At 33.5% G+C, this 19,413-nt stretch overlaps 2 protein-coding genes across 5 annotated transcripts; both read right to left on the minus strand.

Moving 5' to 3' along the window:
- Positions 1–514: 514 nt before the first annotated feature.
- Positions 515–9,319, minus strand: LOC114372101 (long chain acyl-CoA synthetase 6, peroxisomal-like). Its single transcript, XM_028329507.1, has 23 exons — positions 9,086–9,319; positions 7,876–7,936; positions 7,704–7,781; positions 7,492–7,563; positions 7,309–7,390; positions 7,114–7,219; positions 6,941–7,017; positions 6,130–6,174; positions 5,956–6,042; positions 5,627–5,716; positions 5,412–5,491; positions 5,222–5,315; positions 4,494–4,582; positions 4,310–4,398; positions 3,767–3,896; positions 3,534–3,652; positions 3,065–3,188; positions 2,892–2,978; positions 2,408–2,511; positions 2,241–2,326; positions 1,185–1,271; positions 1,003–1,089; positions 515–909 (listed from the first exon to the last, which is right to left on the minus strand). Exons 1-23 carry the CDS (start codon positions 9,204–9,206, stop codon positions 814–816), a joined length of 2,091 nt encoding a protein of 696 aa, XP_028185308.1. The 5' UTR covers positions 9,207–9,319; the 3' UTR covers positions 515–813.
- A 2,652-nt stretch (positions 9,320–11,971) lies between these two features.
- Positions 11,972–19,413, minus strand: LOC114372471 (cyclin-T1-3-like). 4 transcript variants are annotated; one of them, XR_003658213.1, is made up of 8 exons: positions 19,259–19,413; positions 18,094–18,646; positions 17,642–17,723; positions 17,251–17,385; positions 16,769–16,944; positions 12,859–16,341; positions 12,714–12,764; positions 12,480–12,613 (listed from the first exon to the last, which is right to left on the minus strand). XR_003658213.1 is itself a non-coding variant. In XM_028330036.1 (7 exons), exons 2-7 carry the CDS (start codon positions 18,639–18,641, stop codon positions 12,266–12,268), a joined length of 1,119 nt encoding a protein of 372 aa, XP_028185837.1. In that variant the 5' UTR covers positions 18,642–18,646; positions 19,259–19,413; the 3' UTR covers positions 11,972–12,265. The 4 variants fall into 4 exon arrangements, 1 of the variants encoding a protein (XP_028185837.1); XM_028330036.1 differs by lacking the exons at positions 12,714–12,764; positions 12,859–16,341 and adding an exon at positions 11,972–12,297 and having other exon boundaries at positions 12,468–12,613; XR_003658214.1 differs by lacking the exon at positions 12,714–12,764.

The following is a 19,413-nucleotide window of genomic DNA, read 5'->3' on the forward strand; positions in this document are numbered from 1 at the left end:
TAAATATGATTCTATTGTCTTTGTCATACTCATAAATATCGGGGGAAGGGGGGATTAAGTGAAAATCTGATAGTATGGAAGAGGGCTTAAGGGGTTTAAAAGGAACTAACAAAAATTTGATCTTTTGTTGTTGAACAAAAAAAAGGTAAAGTTAGGGTATAAATGTATACATCTATGATCTCGACAGAGCTCCTATTGTTGCAGTTGGAGCCTCGCGAGGACCAAGTAACGCAACAAAGCGTACTATTTAAATCTGTTTAAAACGGGCATGTTTTTGACAAAAGAAAAAAAAAACTTTGATGCATGCCAATGTCATCTCACTAACATGAAAAACATTCCCTGTTGTTTACCAAAAAAAAAGTCCCTGTATTCCTAGTTTCCAGTTACTTCTAATTTAAGTATATTTAGCTCTTTTTAATATTTCAAGAATACTAAACGAATTTAATTTAATTTACTAAATAATTCTAGTACTTAAAAATTAAATTACTAAATAATTCATATATAAGAAAAAAAAAAATATCAAAATGCTATTGAATGGGTAGCTATTGAACTATTGATTGATTCACAATAATAATAGAAATGAATATATTAAATTAAAAACTAAAGTAATATTCAGAAGAAAAAATTATAAAAATCGCATAAGTGAACTTGAACTTAACGGACCGTAAGCTTTTTAAAATAATAAGTTGCAAGATCGTTCCCATTGGATGCTTCTGCTATGTTGCTTACGATGAGTATGAGTCACAGTCTTTGTTTACCTCTCTCTTTTATGTTGTGGTTGGTAAATGGGGATGGGGTGGAGACCCTCAATTTTCACAACGTTTTCTGAGAAACATCAGTTCTTGAGAGCTCATTGTACATATCAGATATTGCTTTTGCAAAATATTCCTTCGCTTGAGGCCTCTTAACCTGAAAAGTTGCATGCACATACACAAAAGATGATTTATTGCCACACTGCAGGTTAAAAATGAAAAACAGATCATCTTAAGACTCAAAGCTTGCCTTGAATGTCGGAGTCAACAGACCATTTTCCAACGTAAATGGTTCGAGCACTAAAGTGACAGCTTTTACGAATTCAAAACCTCTAAGCTACAGGGTATCAAATAAAGATACAAATATTTAATAAAGATGATGAGGCCAAATTATAAGGTACGAATAAGTGTAACATAAAATGAATAACTTACCTGAGCGTCTCGTCCAGCAGCATCCATCTCAGCCAAGACAGCTGCCCTTACTTTTGAATCATTGCAAAGTTGTGCCAAATCATTATACTGCACCCATGCCCACAAAACATAGAGTATCAGTTAACGTTGCAGACTGATGTGACAAATTAACACCAACTTTGCAGCAAAATAGAATGATGAAATTTCTTGAACCTCCCTTGAATTTTGATATAAAATACAGGATTCTGCTTCCTTGATTTCAAAATTACACAGGCCAGTCCAATTTTAAGATTTAACATAATCAAAACTTCCCAGGTTTTAAACAGTTTGTAAAATTTTGTCAAACCTCAAAGGGTGACTATGTAATTTACCAAGACTAATTATAAACGAGATGTCATACAAATAAAGAGCCACATGTGCTAAAATAGGTGCACAGAACCACAAAGGCTAGTTACTTAAATTTATGCAAAAATAAAGGACCGTGATAAAGACCTTAATTGATCTAGGATAAAACCGTATCCAATATTTGTAGTTTTTATTCAATTGAATGATCACCAATCAAATAAAAGTTAGTTCAATTGTATGTTCATAGTGAAAGAAAAGTTAGTTCAACTCAATTGAAAATGTTCACCTTATTTCTGGTACAATTATCAGCAACCAAAAGTAGATGCAGGCTCTAAATTACTAGGCTAAATTTCTACTACAAATTGGTTTTCACAAAATTAGTAGCAAGTCTTTATCATACTTATTTTCCAAACTATATAGTAGCCTTAGAGTAATCTGATTCAAAATCACATTTCAAGTTTTCAAACACAGTAAAACTACCAACAAATCGTTGGTTCGAGTGGTACTAGACTAGATCCCCTTAAGCAAGGTCTCGGGTTCGAGCCTTGTGATGGAAAAAACGTGGTTGAAAGGGGAGAACCCCACTAAAAGTGTCCAGCCAGGTTCTCCAATAAAGATTATTCATCGGCAAAGCCGATATATACTCTGTACCAATAATATGATTACCAAAAAAAACACAAAGTAAAACTAAGTTTTAACTTTTAAGCACTGTCTAGATTAACTTTTTAGTACCATTATTCCTTCTGAAGCAGCCCATGCTTTCAAGTTATCATGATCCACCGAGACAACAGCTACCAAAGAAGAATTTAGGCTATCACCTACAAACAAAAAAGAAGCATCAGCAAGCTAGTACAAACGATCACACACACCGAATTTGTGGGAATGATTTATTTCCTTACCATATACAAAGCACTGCGCCACAAATTTGCATTTGGCGTATACATTTTCAATCTTCTCAGGAGCAATGTACTCGCCTTGTGCCAACTTAAAGATATTCTTCTTCCTAAACAAAATGGTAATCTTTCATTAATATGCTTGACAAATTCAGTCAATGTTTTAAAAAGTGGGCTGAGAAAGTAGACAGGATACTAGGGGTGTCATTGTTTCAAGCACATCTTACTATACTGAAACTAATATATAAAAGTTAAATGGAGGCAGTATGCAGCTATATAAGTCTTGCAGCAACAGTACTCACTGAACCAAGTACCAACAGGAGATAGCACTTTCACACTCAAATGTCCCATTAGTGTCTACTCATTGAACAGACTTGTGGCCAGATGAATTATATTAAACAGAAATCAATTTAATAACGGGTGGTAAGTTCAGAAGCCATGTTTCTTATTAAATATAGATTATAGTTTAATTAGAATGATGCTATCTTACCTATCAATAATTTTGAGACGACCACCAGGTAACCACGTCCCAATATCTCCAGTATGTAGCCATCCATCTTCATCAATGACGTCTCTCCTGCTCAATTTGATTGAAATTCAATTACTTTTAAACATGCAAGGTAATTTCATTCATTAGAAGCACAGAACAGGAAAGGTAATTACGTCTGGGCTTCATCTTTGTGATAGCCCCGAAAAACAATGGGACCCCTGACACAAATTTCACCACGGGGATTGGGCTGATCATCAGATGTATAGTTCATTTCTGGAACATCCACAAGTTTTATCTCTGAAACAAAAGAACAAAACTCTTGGCACTAGGCATAAGAAAGCTACAGATGACATAAATTAAATATAACTTCATCTTTTAAATTCTTCCATAAAAAGTGGGCGAAGTAGAAATGTTCAAATCCACTTTTTTAGGATTATCAGACACAGTGTTCCATGCACTGCAAGGGAAGAACATTTTGAATAACTACAAATGATGGGATGTTGCTACTATTTTTTTTTTCTAAAATGTGGACAGTTCATGATCAAGTTGATTGGTACGTGGCATATCACCTAAAATATAATCAAGCAGGTTTAATCACGAATGTACTGCAAGCTATGTGATGTGGATTTACTAAGTACTCACCACAGGCTAGATTAGGAGAGCCAACATGACCACCAAGTTTGTCACCCTCATCAATGAAACTTATAATACAAGTACTCTCTGTCATTCCATATCCTTCAGTCACCCGACAACCAAAGCAACTGCATAATAGGTATACATATTATTCAGCAAGGAAAAACTGATTAAAAATAGTGATAATAATAAGAGGACTGTTCTCTTTATTAATGTATGCATTAATATTATGCAAAACGTACATCTTTAAAAATTCCATGATATCAGGTGATAAAGGTGAGGCACCTGATGCCATAAACCGAACTCGTCCTCCAAGCTTCTCTTTTATCTTGTTGAAAACTAATCTGTCCCACATAGGAGATGGGTTCTTCCCTGAAACAAATGAAAATATGGATGTTGAAAGTAAGTTTTCTCTTTTATGATACTAAAATTTTAAGCCAAAATCATAAGTTACAATTTTTTAGACATGTCTATCATTCTAAGAGAACTTTTCCGCCTATTTAAATGACAAACTACAAATTTAGGAAAACAGATATCCTACTATTGTTGAAAATAAGATTCAACCCAGCGAACCCACTATGAGAAATAAAAATGGAGCAGGGCAAGAATCTTGCATATAAACAGAGAGTTTATAACCATATCAATGAATGGAGGATAGCGGAACAGCCAAGGTTTGGCATATAATTAGAATCAATATTTAGGGCACTATAGTGTCCTAATATAATGAATAAATCAGGTAAGATAACTATATAAATGAAAGATAGATCATTGTAAATATGTCTTACCATGCAATAAAGCCTGCCTTTTAGCATTGTAGGCAGCATTAAATAGTCTCTCCTTCAGACCGCCAGATGTTTTAACAGCATTAATTATACTGGAAAAAAAAAAACCAATTGAATGGTACAATGAACACACAAGAAGCTAACAAACAGTTCTATAAAGTACAATATAAATGTATAGTTACTCTACCCAGCATATATTCTGTTATATAGCCGAGGAACACTACAAAAGACAGTAGGTCTTAGAGCAGCTATGTCATCCATTAATTTCATACTATCCTGCATACGAATGTTAAAAAGAAAATGTTATGCCAATCTGATAATATTGCAAAATATAGTGAAACAAAAGTAACTATCATAAAATCTACCTTAAACAGATCATATAAGGTAGTGCTTTAAAGTAAATTACATAACCAGAAAAGACAAAATAACAGTCAAGCAGAAAAGGTTGCTATTATTTAGAAATTCTACACTTTGGGCTGCATTATAATCATGCATGCATGCATACATACATACATACATACATACATACATACATACATACATACATACATACATACATACATATGTATAAATGGAACACAAGAATACTATAATAAAAGACTGCTATTTGACAGAAACCTTTTATGGATCAATGCAGCATTTCATGAAATGGCAAGTATGAAAATGTAAATACGTTTAACTAAAAAATATTATATTATATTGACTTCTTATGCTAGTAAGAGACGTCTTTATTTCAATCTTTTTTAAACACTAGGTAGCTACATTCAGTTAATCACCATATCCATGCAATACAAGTCTAAAGCAGCACTAATATTACAACACATTAATTTTTCATAAAAGCATAAGCTCATTCAAATGAGTACACATTAACCAAATGAAAGAGAAAGAAATAAATTTAATTTGTCAAAGACACACCCCCTGGTAGAATCCCACTGCAATGCCAAAATGTACTGTCATGACCTGGTTTGCTCGCTCATAAATGTGTGCCAAAGGGAGATAGGATATATAACTGAAAATTAAAAGAAATTAAGTTGAAGAAATTAGAATAAACTGTCACAGCCAAAAAAATGGCAATGAACATTGTATACAATCATAAAGAACTCACACATCAGAAGGGCCGAATTTCTGATCCCTAGTACTCCCAGCAACACTTGCAATAAAGTTTCCATGGGTCAAGATAGCACCCTGAGCAGAATTTGTTGAGTAGAAACATGAAAAAGAAATGCTTTATGTAGCTACTATAAGCAAAAAAAAAACATTTTAGGGGAAAAATATATCACCAAGGAAAAGTAAACCATAAGTCTACAGGATCCTACACACTTTTGGGGTTCCAGTTGTACCACTTGTATAGCAAATGGTTGCAATGTCATCAGGTTTTGGTGGACAGAAGAGCTGAAGGTTGCTGCGTCCCTAATCAAAACCACGCAAGTAATGAGCTAACAAACATAAGAAATAGCAGCAGATCAAATCAATAGCAACACCATTTACAAAATGAACTTAAAACTTATACACCACAATAGATAGATAGAAAGAGCACCACAGAAGTGACATTTCTTTACTAATTCAGGGAAGCAGATAATATCATATGAACACACTATGTATTGCTCCATAAAATCAACAATATTTGACACAGAAAAAAATAAGATTACCTGATTAAGTAGCTTTGAATATGTAATAACCTGAACTCCAGTTGATGATGGAACTAATGGAATTTGATCATCCATACCTCCAACTACCTACATACTAACTACAAATCAGCATGACATGACTTACATTGTAAATGAACATTTAATTTCAAACATAAGCCATAAATTCACACATACCACAATTAGACGTACAGTTGGAATATCAGACAAGTAGCTCAGCAACTGTAATTGCAGGTGACATGATATATAAGTTTTTGCAAAAGAAGACCGGAAGTTATATATAATATGCTAACAACATAAACTAAACTAAAGTGGTTATGATCATGGCTACATTTCATTTCATGACTGGATAACTAATTAGTTTATGCCAATCACAATGAGGATAAAAAAAAATATATCCTCCAAAAATAAAAGGTTATCATCCTCATAACATATATTCAGTAATTGTGTATACCATGAACAAAACATAATATAAAATTAAACTTAAAAAGCTTTTAACTGAAACATTAACCTGTAATCGCTGGAACTTGACTCCTTGGGTGAATAGGAAATTGGGATAAAAATTCTTACATTCCCATTCTACAGATGTTATTGACTACTAACAAGTGGAGGGGGTTGCTGAAAAAGCAATTATTTAGGACCTGTTTTTTAAAAAGGAATGGACAGGATTGACAAGTTTTTTTATGTTTTTAAAAATAGAAAACTGTTTCTTAAAAACAATATTCAAACATGCCTTTAGCTTCTTTGTTTTAGCAAATCTGATTGATCTACAGAAGTTAATCATCTTAGTGCGTGTTTGGATTAGCTTAATATCTCACACACACATGGTCCAAAAGCCAACAAGTATACTCAATGCAGAGTATTTGCACATTGAAATCCGTCAAACTCACACTAAGTCATCAAAATGGGTACTAATGATTCTACAATATTCATTATAAAGTTAACAGAAGGGATATGCTATACTATGAAGAAGCTCACATATACTTACTAAATTTAATGTTTGAGGTACACAAAATATAACTTGCACAGCAGCATGACTAACAATATACTTAACAGCATCAGGACCTACAGAACAAGCAATTTCTTGCTGTTAAATCAGAAGGTAAGGCCAAGGTAGACATGTAAGAAAAGAAATTTCCTGATAAATTATAGACAGCGTACCAAGAGTATCATACAGAGGCACTGATACAAATGAGTATGAAGAGCAAGCATGATCAACAATGAGCCACTCAGGTCTGTTAATAAAATACAACCCAATACTGGAGCCCTAAAAATGAGCATGTAAACCAATGGTTACATGATACTTTGTAAAAAATAAAATAATAATCAACCATGAAACTACAATCTAGCATTCACCTTTTCGATTCCATGATAAATCAAACCAGAACCTATTGCTGACCGGGCCGTACCTGCTTCTCCATATGTTATCCATTTGTACCTTAAAAAGTGAAGGAATAATGAGAAGGATGCTAAGTAAATTTGAATGAAAAAACAAAGAAGGCACAGAAAGTGTCATAGGTTGACAACTGAGCTGCTTACTCCCCAACAGTTCCATCAACACGGACACGTGTTCCCAGATATTTGTAGTCTCGAAAGGTGTCAACTGAGCGCCTATTATTAACAGAGTTTGACAAAATACATATCAATTTCTTACGCATTGTTTTTTTATTAAAATACTGTTGATTGGGATTACTTGTCAATCTTATGAAGTTCAAAGCTAAATTCTGCACAGAAAAAGGAGTGATGCTCACACAAAATTATCGTGCAGGGTACCAATTTCAGGATGATTAGGAAACTTGGTCACCAGCTGCAGAGGAGATCGTACAGATCTGCCAGAAAGAATTAAAAAAAATATCATACTCATAAATTTAGCCCCAGAATGATGTATAAAAATCAAGATCAAGAACATTGGAAGAGGTATACCTGTAAACGTTCCACTTTCCTGTTTGTAATTTCTCTGGGAGTACAACACTATACCCTTGTTCTGCCCAGAAGTAAAGATCAAAGCTAATGATATCAAACAAAGAAATTACAAGAAGGTAATGTAATAATACTAATAAGCAAGGCATATGAAAATATTCAATAGTCAATGGATAGAAAAAATTCCTAAGTTGTGAGGAAGGTTGAACAAATGTCAGTATTATGAATATAGTCATCTTAGAGTGATATGATTGACAGTGAACAAATGTCAGTTTTATGAATAATCACCTTTGAGAAACAAAATGTGTTACCAAATAATGACAAATAGCATTCTGATTTGAGTCTTAGCTCCTATCATTGCCTCCAAAAAATGTAAAATGAATCTGAATAAAATTCAGAGAGCACTAGGCCAATCACATCATTAATTAACATGTAATTATCACAGTTAATTAACAATTAAGTACAAAATGTGATTGGCCCAGATCACATACCTCGAATGCAGGAAGTCAAGACTCATCATGCATGATAAGTATCCATGCATCAGGAGCTAAAATTTCTGCAGTCTGCACTACACTATTCAACCTTCACCCAGCTTCCGAGAAAATAATTGAACCAAATAAAAAATTAAAAAAAAAAATAAAGAAGCCCCCAGAACCAGATAATGAAGTGGAAACTAGGAACTGAAACATTAACCATTCAGGTTTGTCCAATTTTGAGTGTCACTCAATAGTCGTTTCACCAAAACATTTATTACAACCAAAAACTCCCCCCCATACTTTAGCCTAACGTAATTATTTCTTCATTCCAAACAATTTTAATTCCAAAAAAAAAAAAAGGCTACCACTCTATCAATGCCTTCAATTTTTTTCTCTTTCTATACATATGAAAAAAGAAGGAATGGTTCCGAAATGCACAGGAATCGAAGATAACAAATAACTAGACATGATTATACTCATTCATAAAACCCTCCAGCTATGAGTTTTTTTTAAGTGTCCCTAGCAAAAAGTGAGACAAAACGAATCTTCTCCTCCAATCCGTACTGGCTGTTTGTTTTTCTCCAATCTCAAATTCAAAAGCGACAACTCACTTCTAATCACAAGCAAAAAAAAAGGCACAGGGAACATGATCCAACAGAAAGAGAGAAAAGTTTAACGTCACTATCGTGCAACTTTCCAAAGTGAGATACGTAAGTGCAACATGAGGGAGGGAGTACCGGAGAAGAACTCGCCGGCGGTGGGATTGGATCGGAGGTGGGAGGGAGATTCATCGGCAGTGGCGGTGAGGTGGGCGTGAATGGCTTTGAGACGACGTTGCGCAGCAGGCGTGTGATCCATGGGATCTAAACGACAATAAACAAGTGCCGTTTTGGTAAGGGAGTGTTCGTGCTTGTGTTGTATAGTTATCAGGATGTGGAATTGTGGATGATGAACCGCACGCACAACAACGTTACCACAACTTTTTTCAATATTTTCTTTTATTTCTTAATACTTACAAATATTAATATGCACTTACTTATTTTTTAAAATGAATATTTTAATGAGTTACAATTTTAATTTTTAAAAATATAGTAAATGTTAAAATTTGCTAAATATTTAAAATACTAAAATTTCTTTCTTGTGTGGTTATATTTGTTTATTTTTTTAATGTTTGATTGGGGTGTTTGTAAGGGTGGAAAGAAAAGAAAACGATGATATATATATAAAAAAAAAAAACGATTGAAGAGATGAAGTTTATCTACTATCTTATATCGTTTTTGTTGTGAAAGTGTCTTTTTCTCGCTCTCACTTTCTCGGAAGGAAATAAAATCAGATATATGTTTTCATAATTAAATAAAAATAAAAACATTTTTTCATTGGTGGACATTAACTAAAATAATGGCTATGATTAATTAACAGTATAAAGTGCATTATTTTCCTTTATCATTTAGAATAATGCTGACTTAGCTATCCCGCAATCATTGAAAAGCACACCCATTACTCGTATATACACACAGGATAAAGAATCCGGATCAAATAAACCATCAGCTACTTTTTATGCTTTTTTTCTTTTCATTACTTATAAAAACCTTTTTAATCACTTTACAAAAGTTAAAGAATTACTCATAAAAAAATAAAGAATTTAATTGATTTAATAAATTATATTAAATTTATTAATAATTACTTTAAAAAAATTATTAAAATTTCATTTGTTAATCGTTTTAGAAATAACAAATAATCTACTTAACTTTTTTTGAAAGTAATCTACTTGACTCAGCTTAATCGATTACAAAAAGAGTTTATTTAGATTCGGTCGCCAGAACTAAAAAAAAAGGTATAGGATACTCTTACCAAGCATTTATTGGCGTGCCTCTTGATTCTTGAATATAATTTGTGAACGTATCGACACGAACAAAACTCAGTTCTAATTCTGAGATATTTTTAAAAAAAAGTTTTGGCTATGGCCGCGGAATGCTTAACAGAATAGCACGTTTACTGAACCTTGCAAGTTGCAACAAAACTGAAAGCATATTCAGATGGATGAGTTTCGTGTTCGTATTCGCACTTTCAATTCTTATCTCAAATTCTCAATGTATATCCTTTTAATGAAAAGGTCTTTTCTTAACCCATTCACGCACAGGAATATATTTTGAACATAATCGTATAATAACATCTTTCGTGTTCATCTTTGCGTTCAATGGGGCTGGGATTTAATGACAGATTTAGGGGATGGATGGCTGGACTGGAATGCTGTTGAATACTAGAATTTTTCTTTCTCATTTTCTTTTTCTTAGACCACAGTTAATTTTTTATTGAAAACAATTATAATCGAATCCAAATAGGATTATTATTGGCGATAAATTTTTTCCCTCGAGTATTTAATAAAGTATCCAAAAATTAAATTTGAGACTTATAATTAAGTTAAAACAATCATACTATATTTGATCCACTGTGATTAAGTTGGATATCCATTTTAAATTATTGTTGTTATAAGTATGTCATTTAGATCCAACTTAGCTAATGGACTAAATCGGTTGAGAAAATATTAAGTTATTAATTCAGTTTTCAGAAGTTGATTTAGTCTAACTCATTGGAGCCAACCCATAACATTGAATCTTTATTCGTTTGAAATTTATAACTTTTTTACCTTTTGATTTTAAATTTCTTAGACTTTTTTTACTTTCATTTTATTTTCTTATTATTTGAGTTTATTATATTAGTTTTTTTTTGCTAAAATGAATTTTTGGTACTCCTATAAGATTCCAAGCAATTTTGATCCTCATAGATCAAGACATTTAATCATCTTATTTTTAATTTATAATTTTTTATAATTACATAAAACATTTAATAAATCATGATATGATTATACATAAGAAATATTATTTATAATATCAAACAAGAAAGTAAATGATATAGTTATTCCTTTGTTGTTATCTAAAAAGTTATATGTCCCACTGAACATTTTATTTTTCCATCTATTTAATCTTTTAACACGAAAGCTTCAAAGAGCAAAAGTTGGTATAACTATTTTTCGGTTTATATTCTATTTTGTTGTATCTTTTATTTTTAAAATTAGATAAATCAGTTTGCGATCCAACCCATCAACTCAGGATAAACTAAGCCAAAATGTGTAAAAAACATTTACTAAAAATAATTGAGCAAAATTAAGTTGCGTCACTTTTTGAATAACTCGTAATAAACCAACCCGAGGGGCGTTGACTCAACTTTCGATATAATAAACGGCACAACAATTTTTCAAAAACACAAAAAAAAAAAAAAAAACTGATGTAAGATTGAATACCTGCATCTGCATTGGCTACATTATATTAGGCTCGGGACAGTAAGGACGTCGTAGCTATTTTTGAGCTGTTATGCAAATGATGGGGATGACCAAAGGGTTACACAATAACTCTGCAACGATCTGGTGATATTCCTCTATGTGCCATGAGTTTAGAAAACTTAACCTTTTACTCTCTAGGCACCAAGATTCACCATAACTACAGATGTCAATTTAATTTTCCTTTCATACCAAAGACCAGAGTCAGGAGGGCAGCCAAAAATAAATTTGAACCTCCTAACCCAATAATTGTTGCGCACATACAAAGTTACAAATCTTTGTGTGCTTTCACAGATAGGCTCTTCATTCACTAAACACAACCACGATTGATATTTTGACATTGACAGTAGATCACAAAGCATCAACAAAAATGAACGCAAGGCATTCTCGACATGTTAGCAGAAGATTCAGAGAAGTTGGTAAAACTTAAAAATCCGTAGGTCACACAACCACTAATCCTGTAACTCACCAAATATGTCATAGTTCCTAATGTCTCCCTCCAAAGTAAATAACATTTTGAATTATATACTCAAAACCTACTCTACTAAGAAGAACGCTGTAATCCAGTTCTTCCATACTTTTAAAAGAGCTCCATTAATTGCTGCGAGACATCTGCATCAATGTGAGAACCAATATTAATAACTAAAAGATACAAAATACATGTCAATCTTAAAAAACTGCAACACACTTATCTATTGTTACTGAACTGATCATTTCAGAACAGAACAATAAATCCAGCAACTTTGCTTGATAATTAGAATAGGGAAGTGGGTGCAGGATACCTTGAAGTATGGATGGTGTTGTCTGGAACTCTTGCCAGATGTTCTGATAAGCTGCGAGATCCATGTTCAGAAACTTGGCAGCAAGATATGCAGCTCCAGCAGCAATATGATGGGGTTTAAATTGAAGCCACAGAGAACTCCGAAGCCTGCAAAACAATTTTCAGTATCAGTAGACCTTACAAGACAGCCATCACTACAGCCAGCATTGTTCAACACAAATAGAGGTTCATAAATAGTCAAACTAACCATCCGAGGCATCAACTTAGCATATGTTCCCACCATGACAGATCATGTCAGCTATTAAAATGAGCAGTAATATGAACTAGAAAATACAAATAGTATTCAACATTCATACCAAGAGGAAAACACAAATTTATTAAGTTTTCCTTACCAACTATAAAAGCAGCAACTCAGGAAGAATACAATTCCAAGAATCTGTGCAGGATTGCTGATAAGAGTACCAAACTATAGCAATATTTTATACTCATCTAGAGAATTTATCAGACTTCCAGACCCAACTGTGCTGTGGGGGCTCTAAACTCCAGAAATTTATGCAACTAAAAAGAGAAAGCATGCATGGAGTGCTGTGCTGCATATTGCTAACAATTGAATCTTTCAAAGCTAATGTCAATGCCATATCTTCTCAATATTTTGACCTGGAGAGTTTTGCTACCATGTACATTGGAATGTTTACTTTGAATGCAACTTATTCAACACACTATAGAACAAATCCAACAAATGTGCATGTTGCAGGTGTAAATTAGAAGTTTAAAACTCACTACACAATATAACAAATTGAAGCAGAAAGCTAGTTAATGACTTCAGTACAAACTTATTGTATTTTCCCTCCAAAGTTGGCATACATGGAAAGCACAATGACAAATTTATAAAGTTTGATTAGTATGTGACAAAAATATGTCTCACTGTTCTAGCACCTCTATTTGTTTCAACAATTGGGAGGTCCTTATTGTGACCTTAGGGTGCAAGGGTAAACAGCTTCGGGGTGACCACTTTCCCAAAAAAGAAAAAGAAACTTCTAAGCAAACCCTAACCAGTCTAGCACTATTTTTCAAAAAGCCAAATTTGCACATGATTACCCTTCAAGTGGAATGTTGTCAACTTATGACAAGGTATGTAGGCTGCATACAACCACTACATCAAATACAAACTGACCCTTTTTAAGAGGAACAAGGATAAGAATAGAACAGGAAAAAGAAAAGTTTCACTTTTTTAATCCTTCTTGTCTTTCAAGGTTGAGCACACAAAATCCAGTACATTATAACTTTCACACTAGTTGTGCAGAACTTCCAGAAGAAATGAAGGTATTAGCTGTAAATCATATTGGAGAAGAAGGATAAAAAGAAGGGCTGCTTTGACCAAGACCATAGAAATAGTACAAAACTTCCTTTAGCAATTAAAAGCATAAGGAGTGAGCCACTGTTCACAACCCATCCAACAAAGAAGGGTTTTGAGTCATCAAAACATTTGAGCAATTTAACTCAAGACAGAAGCAAAATCTCTTTTATACATGATCCATTGAAGTTTAGCAGGCCAGCCATACCAACAGATAACACTGGTACCATTAGTATTGATATTTCATGAAGATGCTGAGGCACTTAAATCATAATAAAGATCAACCTCTCCAACCAATAACATTTTCAAAGAATTAAGGCTGACATCTAAAGAAAAGACCACTAGATGTCAAATCACATGAAGAATGAAAGTAAAGTGTGAGCCAACTTCAGCATCATGTTTTTGGGGCCAGGAGTACATAAGCATAATATATAATTGGCAAAATTGCATTTTTGGTCCCTCTAGTTGTCTCCAATTTTGATTTTAGTCCCTCTTTAAATTTATTCACGAATTTAGTCCTTCAATTATGTACAATCCCGTAAATGTGATCCCCAAGTCCAGATTTAGACGTTGACTGTTACGAAGGAACATTCACTACCCCATGTCACGTTCTGATTGGACAATGAATGTCACGTGCCACGTTCTAATTGGACGATGAATGTCACGTGGCAATCAACGTTCCTTTGGAACAGTCAACGTCAAAATCTGGACTTAGGAATCACATTTATGGGATTGGACATAATTGAAGGACTAAATTCGTGAATAAATTTAAAGGGGGACTAAAATCAAAATTAGAGACAACTAGGGGGACCAAAAATGCAATTTTGCCTATATAATTATAATCAGTAAATTTGAGAACTTTTATAGCAAGGACAGAAGAAAAAAATCAACCTATAACCACCAGGAAGTTGCTAGTAATAAGGAAAAAATCATTGACTGATAGAGTCAAATATTTAAACTTTAGGACATCTACTTCAAAAGTTGAACACTAACTTAATGGCTTCTCATTTCAGATTTTCAATAACTTCTGCAATCTAAGTGTTAACACAAGAAGAACTTATCAAAATCATGACCAATGCCTAATGTTAAAACTAAACAAATCACACTAAAAAACAAAGCTTTGTCCCACTAAGCTAGGTTGGCCAACAATTTTGAGTTAAATAAATTCGATTTCTTCCATTCCAAATGAAAGCCATAAAAATTCTTAAAAGTCTCCATTCTCGTTACAAGACTGTGTCAATGAACAAAGAAACAAGAAAGGTTTCAATGAGCGATTTGTAATAGACAGCATCAACAGGACAAAGATATTTGAAATTTTGAAAGAAAAAAAAGAATTGGTTAGGTCAAAATTAGATTAAATGTCTACACATATTCATATATTGACAATATAAAATTTTGAACAACATCATCCCATCATTTTCTATAAATCATTAAGTATGACTTTTGAGGTAGTTGTCAAGTCTAACTTTTTCTAGATGCATCAACAAATTATTGTATAAAGTGAAAACATCTTATAGATTGACAACGGAACAAAATTAAATTCAAATTTAAAAAACATAGGGGGGAAAATCAAATATGATTAAATTAATCCATTTGAGTTACCAAAATATTCATTTTGGTTGGAAATGAGGAGGAAATTAAGAAACCTTTCACAAACCCAAAATTTGGCAATTAAACTGACCACAATGGAAATACTTCAAAAGAGAATTTTACCAGCAGATTTGTCCTAGAATTTTTCTCCCAAATCCGTAGTTAAATGTAGGTGCCATAGCTGCCATGGCGGAATGGTGTGGCAGATTTTTTGCCAACTGCCATAGGCATTTTGTAAAGGGAAGCCCACTATGGTGGCACCATAGGCCACTCTGACGTGTTTATATGACAGAATTTAGGCCTTCCGCCATTGATAACACTGTTGGAATCAATATAGACTGAGGAATGGTTTCTTTTCATCTAAGAAAAAGAGAATAAACAAAAACACAGTATCCGAGATACTCTTGACTCTTTTGTTAAAAAAAAAACCAGCAGTAGAGAAGACCTCTATTTTCCTCCACATAATAAGTTGAATCTAGTTGAAAGGCCTCATTTCGATCAATGGGTAATTATTGACCAAAACTTGTTCGGAACAGTAAAAGATTCATTTCATGTTTAAATTTCAGACTGTTTGCTTCTGTCTCTCTCTCTCACTCTCTTTTTCTTTTTGTTGTTTTCTGATTGTTAAATCACTTTATGATCTTCTTTCAACCAAATTTACTAAAATTATAGAGAGCCCATTTGGCTAATGGAAATCAGCATAAACTACAAGGTGTTGAGGGTTAGACAGAAAATCTGAGTTGGCAGGTTAGGGCTCTTGTGGCTAGCTTGGCTAGCCAAAATAATATTTGATGGGACATATTCAAGATAATGCAATCCATTAGACATCAGCAGTTCAACTTCAGATGTAAAACAAAACTTTTGATGAACAGCATATCAATCCACCAGCTAAGAATATCATACTGGCCAGCACGCTAATCTTGTGAAGATCCTGCAATTATATGCATGCCAAAACAATCAATATCCCATGACAGAATAGCTACACAGAGAAGTTGGGCTAAAGCAAAATAGAGAGAATCAACACTATTTTGAACCAAAATTTAGAAGGGGAGACACCAAGGTATATTCCTCAGCCACTAGATCTCCAGGCCTCAAGGCATTCTATTGCTTGAGTTGAGATTTAACACCCAATGCCCCATGCCCTGTTTCCTACACTACGTTTTTTTATTTCAGTCACTCGGTTAGTCAGAACCAACAAATGGAATACCTGAAGAGGACATCAGCCAACAGCTCAGAACATTGCATACAGATTTGATTTGAGCCAACTAGTTTTGTCCTCAAAATGAATGGTATAATTGTATAAACAAACATTGCTACTGAAACCATAAAGTACAAGATTGACAAATAAGAAAACTCACCCTTCACTGACCAAGTTTAATGCCAGATTCACCAAAACAGTCTTTGATAGACCCAACTTGTTAAGAACAGATGTAAGAGGTACATATGGATGTTGCACATTGAGTTCAAAATTTAGAGTAGTAAGTATCAGTTGTTCAGCCTCAAGCACCCGCTCCCGATACTGTTCAAACCAATCCTGTGAAACAACTCAAATCAAGTTAATATAAATGAAAATTAAAATCAAAGTTTAACTAGTATTCAACTATAAGGGAAAAAAAAGGATCTATCAAGAAATATTTTTACTCATTTGAGTTAAAATTCTATTTGAAAATAATACCTGTTTAAAATTTTACAGTGAATCAGCAAACAAATGCATGGGCAATTTTGTATACCAGGCATATCCATATGCAAGTTAATGAAGGCTATTATTTGGTTTGCATGCCTTCTACAGTTAATAATGATAAAAAAAAAAAAGATTTCAGGTAGTTTGAACTATACTCACGACAGGAAACCGGTAGGATAACAAAGCAAAATCTTGTTTATATAAAATTTCACTGGATGTTCTCAATACGTTATTCAAATGACGTGGAGCTTCCTCTGACTTTGCAGTAAGAAAAAGAGCAGCAGTAGCAATCAACTGCAGCACAGATCAAAATGAATAGATAATCAAGCTTGGCCATAGAGATGCAACTCGAAGGAACAAATTACAAATAACATTACACAATTAATTTAAATGAAATACCAAGCACTAACTAATCAAACAAATTCATAACAAAATTTCTGTGCATTTCTAAAAGTACAGAAAAAATCTACGGATGATGTGGTTCTCATTGAAACATTTAGTAAGAAAAGTAAAACATGTATTTAGAGCTAAAGGACAAATGAAAACTCACAAATCTATCATGGCAAGCATGTGATCGTCGAACAAAGAAACGGTGGCACAGAACCATAGCTGTCCCAATGATGTTTTGAGGCCTGCAAAAGGATCATGGCATGATTTTATTCTAGTGCCAAATAGCAATGAGAACCATAGTGATTTTATCTACAAACCAAGATCAAGTAACTAAGAACATCACTTGTAATTATAACATATGCAAAGTGTATCAGGTGAGAACCCATAGTTATTCTGAGAAATGAAAACATTTAATTATAACCATTAAATTAAAATTAACTATTCAGATTGCTTCTTCAATTGCAAACATCATGTGATCTTTTAAAAATCTCACGTGATTTTAGTTAAAAAGGAAAAAAAAAACACAAAATCTGTAATTAAACAGGCAATCTGACACACTCTCAATTTGTGTGTGTGGGTGTATGACAAGTTGACAACTAATAGAAGTCTTACAGCTCAAGACGCATTCCAAGATTCTGAAGGAAGGCACAATAGGAGTACCGCAAGTGTGTCTCATGATGTACATCAATACCATCTTTTCTTGATGGAGAGTGTCTATCAATTTCGTCCCTTGACATGAAGACAGGTTTATCATCTTCAAAAATAGAGCAATCACGCTTGCAGCTAGCTGATGTAGAGGCATCACCATCAGATCTTGTCGGAGGACCTTGGAAATTATAGGCTGAAGGGATATTGTCATGGACCATGGGTGGAACATAGTACTGCTGGCTTTCTTGCCAAACAGGGGCTGAATATTTTCTCCTTTTCAAAGATGATCGAACAGCGTCATATCTAGCATAATTAGCATGATCAGCATTGTAAAAATTAAAATGGTCCCCAAATTTTGTCCGGTTATCATTGTAAATGTTACAATTCCTGTTATAATAATTGTTCCTGCTTCTTTTCCTATTGTTGTTACCATAGTTGTTTCCATCAAAGGTGGACCAGTAACCACTATGTAAACTACGATCTTCTGCTTGATAATTCCGCACAAAAGACATAATTCCTGCGAAATCAAATCATATGAGCCAAAAAGAAAAGGGTCATATCATTATATGCACTCATATTCTCATCGCAATACACTCATATCCTCGTAATGTTAATAAAGCAAACAACAAATTATTTGTTAATTTTCCATCTGAATATTGTTCATATGCTGCAACAAACCAACTAATACAATAAAATTCCAATCTGATCACAAGCATAACAACTAATGTGCAATTATAAGATAGAAAAAAGTACAAAAAAAAAAAAAACAAATTCCAGCCATACCAACCCCGATTAATATTTGTAACGAACAATTATTTGATATCAATCAATAAACCATCTATCTGATGATGCTTTGTATTCCCAAGAAAGATAACGGTGAGAAAATTTTGATCTTTGAGACATACAGAGATCGGGAACTGAAATTATAGTTTGACATCCAAAAATAACAGCAAAAGGAACACAAATCAGGTATGATTCATAACATCCGGTGCCACAGAGAACGAAAAAACGCATAATTCGAAGCTAGAAAAATCATCAGGCAGATCAGGTGGAACGTGAAATGTCGAAATTAAAGAATCAGAAAATGAAAGAAAGTGATCGCCCGAGAGAGCAGAATTGAGAGGCACACCTGAGGAAGCAGCGAAAGCGATCTTGAGAAATGAGATTGGAAGAGAGAAAAGAGGAATTAGGGTTTTGAAAAGAAGGGATGAGGTTATAGCTTGAATTTGAAGCTCAAAAAGCAAGGAAGGAATGAAGGATTATCTAAATCGGCAAGCATCGTCC

This window comes from Glycine soja, chromosome 10, assembly GCF_004193775.1.
Source record: "Glycine soja cultivar W05 chromosome 10, ASM419377v2, whole genome shotgun sequence".
In the NCBI taxonomy this organism is placed as follows: Eukaryota; Viridiplantae; Streptophyta; class Magnoliopsida; order Fabales; family Fabaceae; genus Glycine; species Glycine soja.

Coding starts and splice junctions, on each gene's coding strand:
- LOC114372101 (XM_028329507.1), bottom strand. CDS start 9,206: ATGGATCACACGCCTGCTGCGCAACGTCGTCTCAAAGCCATTCACGCC. Junction 5,492..5,626: donor GTACAACTGGAACCCCAAAA/GTGTGTAGGATC, acceptor AATTCTGCTCAG/GGTGCTATCTTGACCCATGG. Junction 4,399..4,493: donor TATAACAGAATATATGCTGG/GTAGAGTAACTA, acceptor TTTTTTTTCCAG/TATAATTAATGCTGTTAAAA.
- LOC114372471 (XM_028330036.1), bottom strand. CDS start 18,641: ATGTCTTTTGTGCGGAATTATCAAGCAGAAGATCGTAGTTTACATAGT. Junction 17,386..17,641: donor ATGCTTGCCATGATAGATTT/GTGAGTTTTCAT, acceptor TCTGTGCTGCAG/TTGATTGCTACTGCTGCTCT. Junction 12,614..16,768: donor TTAAACTTGGTCAGTGAAGG/GTGAGTTTTCTT, acceptor ATTGTTTTGCAG/GCTTCGGAGTTCTCTGTGGC.